Source organism: Perna viridis, chromosome 2, assembly GCF_037379345.1.
Source record: "Perna viridis isolate PV_CMFRI_1.1 ecotype Kerala chromosome 2, ASM3737934v1, whole genome shotgun sequence".
NCBI classification, from domain to species: Eukaryota; Metazoa; Mollusca; class Bivalvia; order Mytilida; family Mytilidae; genus Perna; species Perna viridis.
Window position 1 is genome coordinate 15169954 of NC_142446.1, and position 14239 is coordinate 15184192.

Here is a 14239-nt window from a genome sequence, read left to right on the forward strand (position 1 = left end):
CAATTCATGGGGCATAGTTAAAATCTAACACCACCCAAAGAGAGATAACTCCAATTAAATTGTATTGGCTTTTAACTATCTTTAATGAAATTACTACGTGGCCAAACGGCAAAAAATATAGTTTGGTGTCTTGATTTACCAGTTCGACAATATTTAGCTGAAAATTAACACTTAAAACCAAGAAAAAATTAAAGCTTTCATTATAATTAAGTACATACAATATAAAAAACACATGAAGAATGTTTGAAAACCCAGCTGAAACAAATGTAAAATGCTGCCATTAGTAGGACATTAACACAAAAAACAATTGTTTAATAAAAAATCAACAAAGCAAAAATTTTAAACATGCACAAAAAATCAGTAGAGTACTACAAAACTTAGTTTATGGCACATACTGGTACTATAAAACAGTGGAGCACAAAGAACTTTATCATGTTTGTAATGCATACCATAAATCAGCTAAATATCTATTAACATGGGGAAAAGTCTAGAAAGGTGTTATTTTTCATACAAAAAAAAATGCAGTTATATATTGGTATGGTGCTGGTGTTGTATGAAGACACTTGGTTTTTGTGCCATAACTGTAGTATCGGTTGATATTTATAGAATTTTATAACAAAGTTGCAAACCACAAAAGGAAGATTGGTATTAATTTTGGGGTTTTTAGCCCAACCATTTTAGTATTAAGGGCCTAAAACAAATGTTTCATAGAATTCAATTATTTTAACTCCAGTAAAAGCTTAGGAATGTCTATGACATTGTTCCACAACAATCTATACCACAATGGTCAGACTTAAATTTATATTGGGGGTAAAGTCTTGAACTTTTCAAAAATTTGGGGCCAGAAATGATGACCAGACAATAACTTGATTACTATTTATTCTTGGTCCTATTTCTGAATTTTTTTTTTTATTAAATATCTATAAAAATCTGTGCTGCATTATTCAATCTGATTTCAAATACCTCTTATTGTTTTGGAGTTGTTAGGGGTCAAAGTGGCCACACCCCAATAAATCAACTTTTTTTATTATAGGACAGATTTTGAAAAATTTTTTTTTAATTTTCCATATGGAAATCCCTGCCTGCAATTTTCAGTGAGATTTCAGATGTTATAAGATTTTTGAGTTATAAGGGGTCAAAGGGGCCACACCCCAAAAAATCTACCCTTTAGTTTTTGGTCTGATTTTGAAAATTTTGTATCAACTGGTTGTCCATAATGAGTTACACAATGTAAGCCCCTATGCTTATGTGTGTCAAAAACTAATATTGTGTCCACACTTGCCCAAACTGTTCTGGGTTCAACCACTGCTGTCGTATCATGCTGTACTCTGCAAAGCTTTTTATTATGAAATTATTTAAGTCAAAAACCAATAATTATGTCAAATTAAACAGTGCAGTAGAATAAAACTTCTGACTCATCAGTGTAAAGGGAGTAATAGAGTTAACTTCAGGTAATAGAGTAAGGCTTGAAAGAATGACCATTACCTGACTAAGAAGTTAACCAGACAACTGACAAAGAGATATATACTAAAAAGGTCAGTGTACTTAAGTGTAAGTGTCTATTAATGTCCGTTATCTGTTAACATTTATCTTGTCTTCTCCTACTATGAAACCATAGATCTGATGTAGGTTTATTTAGCCTTATTATTTTTTTTTTTTTTGGGGGGGGGGAGGGGTCAAAATCATGTCACCCAAAATAAACACTGTAATAAGTATGAATAATGATGGTCCAGTAATTAAAAAGATACAGATTACACAAAATATGTAATGCCCACAACATAAAGTGACAAGAAAAAAAACCAGCTATGTTCAACAAGCTATAATTGAAGAAAATAATCCTTCAAATTTGTTCAGATACCGGTAACTCCAATAGGAAGTTCCTAACATCTATATTTAAACATTGTGCAAGTTTGAATAATAACTACTGGTATAATAATTACAGATTCAACCAAGCATGACAGACAGATGGAGTACAGTGACTATTAAACCTACTTTCACTATTGATGATGCAAGTAAAAACACAAAACCAGGTGCAACATCTCAAGCTCTTCAATTTTGTCTATTTAATTTATTAAAGTCATAACACAACTCTTTTTAATAAAAATTCAAAATTGGTAACAGAAAGGGGGAAACTCAAAACTAAGTAGTGTCATAGGGCAATAACTCTTTTGACAGGTCCAATGTTATTGCATTTTCACTGTCAATGTTTATAATTTTAACACTTTTTACCTCATGAATTTTTGGAACTAGTACAAGATAGAGAGAAACTGCAAATAATTTAACTTCAAGTATTCATGAAAGCTGCATTTTTAAAGCATTATTCCTATAAGATATTTTTATATACATATTGGTTCATTTGTAACGTGAGCCCAGGTAATCAGTTTAGGCTCATTTTTTCAAATTATTTTCTTCAGAAACTAATAGGTTTATCATATTGCATATCATTTTGCATGATGTAATAAAACACTTTTCTACTATAGTATATGATATAAGAAAAAAAAACATGAGTTTCATACCCTATCACAGTTATTTTAGAAGTACATTTGTAATATTTGACAATATAATATCACTGATCTAGCATGATTTTGATAAATCATTGATTTTGTCCAATACAGCTTTACAGCTGCTGTTATCTTTGGCACAACATGACATAACATGTATGTTAGATGAGGTAGGCACAATATTGGTCGTCTCTTCTACAGTATCATCACCTGCAAAAACAAGTTTAGATATCATTACAGGTGAAAATTTGGATGACATTGAGTGCTACATAAATGATAAGCTTTATTCTCCCTAATGAGCAGGACTGTATTTTTAATTATGGTATACAGTGTGTTAGTCAGGACTTAATTTTTTGACATCTTAAATAAATATCAATTTACCAATTTTTAGATACATAAACATTTAAAAATTTAGACAAATGTATGTGTTTTTTATAGACTAGCTGTTAAACAATATTTTTAAAGATAAGTACACATCCATGTAAAGTAAAGCGAATTGCAAGGAAAATATTCATTAACAAAACTACAGGTTCTTAGGACCCTGAATCACTCACTTGGAAAATTAAGAAATCTGGTGGTCATGATCAAGCAGAACAAAATGTAAATCATCTGAAGATACCCCATCTTACATAATTCCTGCTAAGTTTGATAAATCTTGGTTTAAGTAATAGCAAAGATATACTGTTTCTTCATAAGGTTTCAATGGCTGCAACCACCTGCAGAACAATCTGAGCCACACTAAAAGAGGGTCAATTTTCAAGTTTCTTAAAATTGAGATTAGTACTATCAGAGGAGCTGATATATTAAAATTGGCCAACCAGAAGCATAGATAGTCTCTAGCAGCATCACCTTGTTGAACAGAACCAAAAGTGGACTGTAAAGGATCTCCTATACAACGTTTCTGCCAAGTATGGTTCAAAATCAGTTTTTCGTGTTAATAAAATACTCTATACTCTTCTGTATTTGAGCAAATTGCTATAATTTTAGATTTTTTTTATATCTCTCCTATTGATTATGTCAGGTTGTGTTTCATTTTTATAAGTGAAAAGATCTCAATAAAAAGTGTACCACAAGTTCATATACCACAAAACAAAAGGAACTTTAAGAGATTATGGCCTAAAGCAATTAGGAGTTAGGGAAAATAAAAACACAGTGTTATTTGAACTTTGTATAAATTGCTTATTTCTTGACCAGTTTCAATGGGATTTAATTTAAAATCTAGACTTCTTGAGATTCCTAAATATGAAAATATTAAATAACTTTACCATGTTATCAAATTTTATATGTACTTTTTTTTTTAAATTGGTTCAAAATATCCAAAATTAAACTTTCATTGCAATAAAGAACCTTAGTGAGCATGCCCACATACCCCATGCATCACCATGCTGGATACTCAAGTAAATTTGTTTGTAAGAGAAATACATGTAGAAGGACCCCGATAAAAAAGGAGCTAGAGAGTATTTTCAGGCATTAGAAAAGATTGCAACAAGATAAAATTTAAAAAAGACTTTTGAAAATGATTTTTTTCTTTAACTTCTAACTAAATTCTATTGCTCAGAATGGTAGTTTCAAACTCCAGACTGTGATTTCTTTGAGTTTTAATTAATCCAAAGTAAATATCATCAAAGCAGAACAAAATGTACACTTGACCTGTAACTTATAATGATGAACTTATATACCAAAAATCATGTCATAATCTGCAAGCGGGTAGAAAAAAAAAGTCAGAAAAACTGTTATTTCTGTGTTTTGCTAAGTTCAAGACCCGTAATTTCTGTAAAAATCTTCAAAGTGGAATGGAAGTTAGACTTGACCTGTCACTTATCATGGTGAACTTATATACCAAAAATCATGTTCATTTCTACAAACTTTTAAAATAAAAGTTTGGAAAACTGAAGATGGACTGACGGACGGGTCAAAAACATTATACCCTCTGCAACTTTGTTGCATAGGGTATAATAAAATTCTTGAATATGCTAAGTCTGTATAATTAGGTTTTTCAAATTTGGACCATTATACAATGTATGTCAATGTCAAATTTCAAATTTTCAAGTTTTCTAACTATAACTGTTCTGTACTAAAAAGCTAATTTGTGTAATATTAAGTCAAAATGTATATTTAGAGTTGTATCAAGCTTGAATATAGTGTCCATATTTGTTCCAACTTTTCAGTGCTTGACCTCTACAGTCCTATCGTACTGCACTCCAGGGAGCATTTTATTAGCAACAAAGTTAAGTGTAACATTACAAAAATGTAGGTATCAAGGTATATTTTGTTTATTGTTCAAAACAGACTTATTCAAGCAGCAATTATAATGTTTGATAATTTGACATTAATGTAAGTAACTAGTAAACTAGAAAAACTAGTAACCTAGTCAAAGCACTAACTTAGGTATACTGGTAATTTAAAACAATTTGAGCAGAGTTGAGTCCTGTGATTGTGTTACCTCTAGAAATAAAACAAGTAAGTCTAACAGCAATATCTGATTGAACTTACCCATTACATCAGTCTTATTAAAGACTACTACACATGGTATATCATTGAGATCACGTTCCTGTAGAATTGTGGTCATCTCAGTTCTGAATGATTCTAAAGCTTTTTTATCACTCCCATCGATAACTATAACTAAAACTGTAATTAATAGAACATTGTAAGTAACACAGCTGGAAGTGAAATTATAAGGCAGATCTATTGAACTGAACTACAATAGTAAACAAAAAGCTTCTTAGGGTGCAGCATGAATATGTCCACAGTGGTCAAACCCTGAACAGTTGGGGCAAGTGTGGACATTATGTTAATATTTGACACACTCAAGCACAGGGACATACAAAAAATTTTGGACAAAACAACTGGTCTGGTTACTATATTGCACAAAATTTGAAATTCAAATAAAAATGTTCAAAATCAGACCAAAAATTTAATAAAGTAAATTTTTTTAAGTGTAGTCTCTTTTACCCCTTATAACTCGACAACCATAAGAGATATGAGGAATCCAATAAAAAAACAATTATTGTAATCGGACCAATAATAAAAAAGTTGATCTAAAAAAAAATTTGGGGTAATAAAAAAGTTGATTTAAAAAAAAAAAATTTGGGGTGTTGCCTCCTTGACCCCTATACTCGAAAACTATATCTGAACAGGAAAAATTGTAAATAACACAAGGCCATAAATCAAATTAAAGTCAACATTTTTACTGAAATTTGAACCAAAGATAGATCTTATTATGCTTTCCATTTTTCCAATTCATAATAATCATAAATCTGCTATAATTTTCAAAATAACATGCAAAAGTCAGAAAAAATCATCAAGAGGCTCCCTGGAGCCTGAATCGCTCACCTGGTAAAATTTTAGCCTTTTAAGGGCAATAACTCTAACAAGGAGTTGTCAGACAACTTTGACTCCATTTGATTCATTGGACACATTTGTAAGCCTTATAATAAGGATCTTTTCAGCAATTGAAAGCTATTGGCTAAACCTAATAGATTTGGAGATGTATGCAAAAATCTGCTGTCTGACCCCATTGTTCTATTTTCAGAAACGGCAGCCATGTTTTTTCAGCGATCAAAAATCAGTCATTTCATTAAGAATATCCTATAAAAGTGCCAACTTTCACTGAATTTTGCAGAATAGTTTCTGAGGAGTAGATTTTTTAAAGTAATATCATCAAAAACAGCAAAAAACGTCCAAAAAGAGCAATAACTCCAACATGGGTCAACAAATTTTCACCAAAATTTGACCACAGATAGATTTCTTCATGCTGAATAATTTTACCCTGTCAAATTTTGGTTAAACCTAACCGTTTTGGAGATATATGCAAAAATCTGCTGTCTGACCCCTATGTTCTATTTTTAGTAACAGCGGCCATGCTTTATAACAGATCAAAAATCCAAACAATCGTTTTGTTAAGTTTTTTTAAAAATAATAACATTAAAAACAGCAAAAAACTTCCGAAAACGGCAATAATTCCAACATGGGTCAACAGATTTTCACTAAATTTTAACCACAGATAGATCTCATCATGCTGAACACTTTTAACCCATATCAGAATTTGACTAAACCTAACGGTTTAGGAGACATATGCAAAAAACTACTGTCTGACCTCTATGTTCTATTTTTAGTAATGGCGGCCATGTTTTTCGCCAGATCAAACATCCCCACATCAGTTCTATGCATGATACCCCAAGGAACATTCATACCAAGTTTAGTTCCAATTGGTCCAGTGGTGTCAGAGGAGAAGATTTTTGAAAGAAATAACATTCAAAACAGCAAACAAAAAAAAAGTCGAAAAAAGGGCAATAACTCCAACATGGCTTAACATATTAACATGAAAATTTGACCACAGATAGATCTCATCATGCTGAACACTTTTATAGCATGTCAGAATTTGGCTAAACCCAACGGTTTTGGAGATAAATGCGAAAAAGTACTGTCTGACCCCTATGTTATATTTTTAGTAACGGTGGCCAAGTTTTTCGACTGATCAAAAATCCCTGCATCAGTTCTATGCAGAATACCCCAAGAAACATTCAAAGTAAGTTTGGTTCCAATTGGTCAAGTGGTGTCAGAGAAGAAGAGTTTGAAAGAAATAACATTAAAAATAACAAAAAAACATTGAAAAAGAGTAATAACGCCAACATGGCTCAAAAGATTAAAATGAAAATTTGACCACAGATAGATCTCATCATGCTGAACACTTTAACTTGTGTCAGAATTGGCTAAACCTAATGGTTTTGGAGATTTATGCGAAAAACTACTGTCTGACCTCTATGTTCTATTTTTAGTAACAGCGGCCATGTTTTTCAATAAATCAAAAATCAACATACCAGTTCTATGCAAAATACCCCAAAGAACATTCAAACTAAGTTTGATTCCAATTGGTCAAGTAGTGTCAGAGGAGAAGAGTTTTGAAAAATTGTTCACAACAACAACAGACAATGACTACAACAGACACCAAGTGATGGCATGTGAGCTAAAATGGAAATAATAGGTACAAGTAACTTTGGAAAGTTACATCTAAATGAATTTTCTTTTAATCTGATAGTTTTACCACTGATTCAAACTCATTAGTACGTATTGAGAAGATAAGGAAATTCAAAATAGGATTCAAGTTAGTACAATACTGTTAACTGGTAGGTGGAAAAATATCTAGTCAGTTTTCATGAAATTCAATTTAAAACTTAAAGTGTACCTTCAGCTTTACTGCATACATAATTGTTGCTACAAAGGTTAAATGCTACATGAATTCCTTTTATTAAATGAAGATCATTTACCATTTGTCCCATGATAAAACTGTCTCCATCTTAGGTGATAGTAAGGGGCTCCAGAAAGATCCCAAATTATGTAAAATGTCCCATTGTAACGGATTTGTTCTACATTGAAGTCTTCTGTGGGTATTGGCTCTACAACAGAATCACTGCCTAACTTCCAACTGTATAGCAATGTTGTTTTCCCTGAAAAATATACTATGGATTCAATGCGTAGTGCACATGTAGTTCAAATAATTATGATGAAGGAGAAGGGTCTATAAAATAACAAACTGGAAAAACAGCCTAGGAAATTTTTATGCCTTTATGGAATAATCATGAAAGAATTTAATGAAATGTGTGATGTATATAATTAAAGACTAATACTACATGTAATGACTTAATAAGAAACATCTGTAAAAATGTCAATCCCTTTCAGAATTTGGCGCTGGAGACAATTTTTGTTTTGACCTTCACCCAAAAGGAATTATAAACAAGTACATGTACATATACAAATATATCTGCTGTATTATATCTCTTTTTTTATAATAACTCATTTTGTAATTTTCTTTTGACCATTACTGTGACTAGTCAGATTACTTAGTTATTTTTATGTACAGAGTCATATATAAGTCTGCGCACCTATGAATTCCAACTCAAAAGTTGCATAAATTATACATCAGCAGAAGGAAAATTATTTTTTCTCTCAGTCTAAGACTCTCACAGAATAAATATGGCAGTGCATGTATATTTTTAAAATATTCATCAAAATTATCTATAACCACAAAAAAAAAGGAATTTCTGTCCCTACTTGATCCCTGTTATACAGGCTATCTGTATTACAAGATACAATGTAATCCAAGTAAATACAGTGCACACACTTCCACCAAAATTATTTGTTGGAACATTGTAGGTGAGGAAACATACAGTTCAATTAAAAGTGAAAAAGGTTCTGCTTTCAAGGTGTTAATTAAAGACCTTTGCCTTTGTTCCCTGTAACTGAAAAATGTAAGAGATGTAAATGCAGGCAGGGATTTTTGTAAGGAATCTAATGAAAAAAAAGATAAAGAGCTTTGCAGAGTGAAGCATGATACAACTGCACCATGTTGAACTCTATTAACATGGGGCAAGTGTAGACAAAATGTTAGCTTTTTGAAACACATAAGCACAGGGTCTTACAGTTCATTATTGATACAACAATTGGTTTGGACACAATATTGCACGAAATTTGAAATTCAATTAAAGATGAAAATAGTTCTGCCTTAAGGGTGCTAATCAGATATTGCCTGTAATCCCTGCAACTAAAACATGAAAGATGTAAAAACAAATAAGACCAAAAATAACTATAAATACAAGGCTTCACTGAGTGCAGCATTATACAACAGCAGCCAACTGAACTCTGTTCAGTTGGGGCAAGTATGGAAACACTATTAGTTTTTGACACACTAAAACATAGGGACTTACTGTTCATTAAGGACACAACAACTGGATAGGATACAATAATGCATTAAGTATTCAGCTCTACTACCAGGGTGCTTTCATGGATCAGTTTGAACCCCATTATTTCAAAGACAGTTAATGATGAATTTGTTAGCATACCTGTATGTTCTTCTTAAAGCCCTTTTAAAAAGGAACAATTTACAAGGGCTTATCCATTAAAATCAAATGAAAAATTAAAAAATACAGCCTGCTAAAAAATTATGTTTTTTGACCCTTTGACCCCTTATTACTAAAAAAAGTTAGGAATATTCCAATACTGATTGAAAAATGTAGGTATGGATTTCAACAAGGAAACCAATGGATTTTTTTTTTCAAAATCAGACCAGAAATAAAAAGATAATCTTAAAGGTGTGGCCCCACTTTGACCCCCTATAGATGAAAATGTTAAATGTTATTTTATATTATCAAGATGTTCTAAACACAGAATTTATAATTAAAAAAGAAATTTTCAAATTTGAATAATAAATAAACCTTTTACATGAATTTGAAAACACCTATTTTACCACTTTTGTTTCCTTTTTGCAGAACAGTAAGGGAAAGTGACCCTGATTTAATTAGCAAGCTTCTTCTGGCAGCAAGTGACAATATATCAAATTTTCAAGAAATTTGGTTCACCTCAATTTAAGTTATCACACAGAAACGAACAAATTAACAATGACAATGACGCAAGTATCATACAACGAATCCTTTTTGAGATTCAGTGTCCGGAGTTGTTTTCCGATTTGGCCACCACTGGGATTCAGTGTCTGGATTTTTTATTAAAAGAATTATGATTTGCAATGTATCAAATCCCCGAAACTAGGACTGTTTACAATAATATATAACAATATATAGCAGAAACTGATTAAAGGATCTAGCTAAACAATGTTCTTTTTTCGGTTCAAAAGATTGGAATAATTTGCCCAATGTTCTACCCCAAAGAACTTGAGATAAAGGATACTAGATATTTGAAGTCAGCCTCATATCTTGACCTACACTTAGAGATCGATGATAAAGAAAAACTATTGACCTAACTATACGACAAACATAATGAATTTCCATTCAGAATTGTCAACTTTTCTTTCATCCTTGGCAACATCCCTTCAGCAACTGCATATGGAGTTTTCATATCACAACTCATACATTATGCCAGAGGTTGCTGTAACTATACAGAATTTTTGTATCATGCTAGACTTCTTACAATTAGGCTTCTGGAACAGGGTTATGTTGCTACAAGATTGAAGTCATCATTGCAGAAGTTTTATGGTCATCATCATGAACTCATGGATCGTTATGGTGTATTCATCTGCACCATGAAAACTGATTTGTTCAATATGTCATAGTTTTCTTTTCCTCTTTCTTCTTCCTCGGACTTGACTTTTTATGAACAACACGGTGGTTGTTTCTAGAAAAGCAGAGAACGCTTACCCTACTGGTGCACCTGGCCCATGCTCCCAGTTTTTAGTGGAGTTCAAGTTGCTCATTTACTTTTATTACTTTGTATGTATTATTTTAGTTACTTTATGTTCTTTGTTGTCTTTGTCTGTATTCCATGTCTGGTCTTTTTCCCTGGATTATATTCATTTGATTTCCACTAGAATCTTGGTTTCCTTGATTACTCCTTAATAGAACTGTAGTAAAATGTATTTGCTACCATGCCCTGAACAGGTGGTACAAAAAAGTAGTGCTGACTTAATATTGTGTTATAAGAGTGGCTATCTCTAAGTTTAACAAAACTATTTTTCATATATGTTGGGCATTTATTAAACATAATTTTGTGAAGTTAAGTCGCATGTTTAAATCGCAATTGCCATACTGTTTTCAATATTTAAAAAAAACAATCTCTTGAAGCACTTGATATTTTATGCATCAAAAGTATAAGTTTCTTAAAAAACAAATTGTCTTATTTTGTGCTTTATGTACTTAAAGTTTATTTTTCAATGTTTAGTGTAAACCAGAAAACCAGTCGAAATGACACTGTATTAAGGCCATACAAAAAGTTTTTCTCGATTTTTCTGACATTTTTTGTATCTGTATAAAAAACTGAGTCTTGCATTAACTTTACTATGTTATTCGCAATTAGCTCTCCAGATGTGAATTGGTCAATACGTAACGGTATGGTCTAAAATGTGTAACCCGTACCTATACCAACTTTTCTCATGCCCAAATAATGTTTTGCTAAAATATTCATTCTTATGGTATGTTAAGAACTGACAATTGCATGAGATGTGAAAAAGTTCGTTTCAATTCATTTCTCATCTAGAAAATGATGTATATTTTTCTGATATTTCTTGTTAAATCGCTTTTCTGAGGTCAAAACGTCTAAAATGTGTAACCGGAAGTTACTGTATCCAACTATTTCTTGACTATTTCTAATTATTCTGTCCGATTTTTACATTTTTCTATAGTCGTTAATAGGTTAAATCTGCACCTTAAAACTTTGGATAAAGCTTTGAAAGATTTGATATCGTTTTAAAAAAATAATGATTGAGTTTGATTTCCGCACCGTACCTAGCGTCAATCTCTGTACCAGCAAAGCATGGATACGATCTTATCCAGAATGAAAAACAAAGTCTCATAAACAGGACCTGATGCGATTTTAATTGAACGTCAATGAAAATTTTGATAATATTATAATGTTCTAATGTCAAATACGCATTGAATTAGCAAAGACAACAAAATACTGGACATTGATTTTTGGGTACAGGAATTTCGGGTTACACATTTTAGACCTTTCAAATACAGAAATTCGAATAAAATCAATTTTTTCAACAAACATTTAACAAATCATTATTTCTAGCCTTATCATCATGTCATTTTGCAGATGTGTACCAACTTTCAGCTGGAAATAACAAGTAATAATGAAGACATTGTCAAAATAGTATTTGGGTACAGGGAAAAGTTGGTACGTGTACGGGTTACACATTTTAGACAATACCAATACATAGACCTAAATATGTAACACTTTTTTGACATAAAATCATAGACAATAGACAGTAGACAATTTTATTTGCACAAACACATTTACAGCAAATGGTTATGGCATGAACAAAAACAGAACAATGTAATATACATTACATATAAACTAAATTTATGACCATGGTGCGACAGCGGTGTATATCTGATCAAAACAGATTAATCTATAGTTTTTACGTTATACATTAATATAATTTCTGTTAAATTAAATTATTCAATCATGAATTTGATAGTTATGTTTAGTATTTCTGTTTAATATATATGCTATGTCTCTTGGTGTGAGGTGAGGTTTCGATTAAGAAATTAAATTATGGTTGTCCAATTTCATTCTGTATTGATTTCTTTGTGGTGTGTCGTGGGTGCACACCGAGAAGAAATAACATTCATCCTTTAAGTTCCCACTATCACATGATTTACAAATACATTTTTTTCTCTCTCTGTTTTTGTACCGACCCCTTTCTATTTCTAATGCATGTGCACTCAAACGAAATTTACTGATAATAGATCTTTCTACTTTAGATTTACATAAATCAATATATAGGGGTCTTTTAGACGGAATACATATTTTACGGAAAAATGACAGTTTTTAACTCATAGCTATACGCCTAGGCTATAGTATAGTGAGCCTACTAAATATGAAACAAAATTGGAAAATCACCTGCGCCACTATCTCCTAGTAACAAAACTTTTTGTGGAAATTTCAATACACTGTTTGTATCTGGTCTAGTGCAAGCTAATCCCATCTACATCACAGATTACTCATTTGACATGATCAAATTGTTTATGTTGGCGACAGATATAAGGGGAGACAACCATACATGAGTCGAACCAATCGGGACACCTCAGACTTTCTAGTTACACAAAAGAATTTTTTTATAGTGTAGCGGAAATGACCGAGTAGTTCCGATTGTAGTCAAACGATACCTGCCAGCTTCGTACCCTCACTCAGCGAACGACCAAGTTTGTGTGTAATTTTAGTGTATTTCAATGAACAGCATCTTTACTTTAAGAAATGTTGAACGATTTGGAATCTTCTCATCTGGCAGCAGATTATTTTTTTGTGCAGTCTTTCTTTCCAAATCATTATAACGAGAATAGGTATGGTCATCCAGGGACTCTATATTACTAACATTAATATTATTACCAAGGAGTATGGCAAGCCAAAGTGGACAAAAATGAGTGTTTTTTTAAATATTATAAAACGATTTTAATATTACAAATTAGATTTCTAAAATCACAAAACACTTTTTTAATATTAAAAAATCATTTTAATAATAAAAATTCAATTGAATTTCTAATATTAAAGAAAGATTTTGTAATAATGGAAATTGATATTCTATTATTAGAAAATGGTTTTGTTTTATTCAATTTCGATATTTTAATATTATAAAATCATTTTGTAAAATTAATAAATGTGACTGACTTTGCGATATTGCTAAGTGATTTTTTAATATTAGAAGTTCATTTCTAATATTACAAATTCATGTTCTAATATAACAAATTCAATTTGTAATATTACTAATTGTGTGATATTTTGTAATATTACTAAGTCAGGAATTTTTATTATAAGAAAATGAATTTATAATATTAAAAAAAATATTTTCTGGTATTAAAAAATGATTTTGTAATATCAAAAAGTATGTTTTCTAGTTTTACAAATATGTGTTTTTTAATATTAAAAATTATTTTTATATTACAGATTCATTTTCTAATATTACAAATTTGATTTTTAATATCATAAAATCATTTTTAAATATTGAAAATTTGATTGAATTTCAAATATCGGAAAACGACTTTTTAATATAGAGATTGATTTTCTAATATTAGAAAAATGGATTTGTTGTATTCAATTACGATTTTTTAATGTTAGAAAATAATTTTGTAATATTAAAAAATGTGATTGATTTTGCAATATTGCAAAGTGATTTTTTAATATTACAAACTCATTTTCTCATATTAAAAATTCATTTTCTAATATTAAAAAATCATTTTCTAATATTACAAATTAGATTTCTAAAATCACAAAACATTTTTTTAATATTA

The 14239-nt window shown here is 30.8% G+C and overlaps 1 protein-coding gene across 1 annotated transcript; it reads right to left on the minus strand.

Moving 5' to 3' along the window:
- Positions 1–1644: 1644 nt before the first annotated feature.
- LOC148623784 (ADP-ribosylation factor H-like) lies at positions 1645–13029 on the minus strand. The gene is made up of 4 exons (XM_088565895.1): positions 12855–13029; positions 7769–7948; positions 4995–5129; positions 1645–2711 (listed from the first exon to the last, which is right to left on the minus strand). The coding sequence occupies exons 1-4, from the start codon at positions 12937–12939 to the stop codon at positions 2575–2577; spliced, it is 537 nt and encodes a 178-aa protein (XP_088422021.1). The 5' UTR covers positions 12940–13029; the 3' UTR covers positions 1645–2574.
- Positions 13030–14239: the final 1210 nt, after the last annotated feature.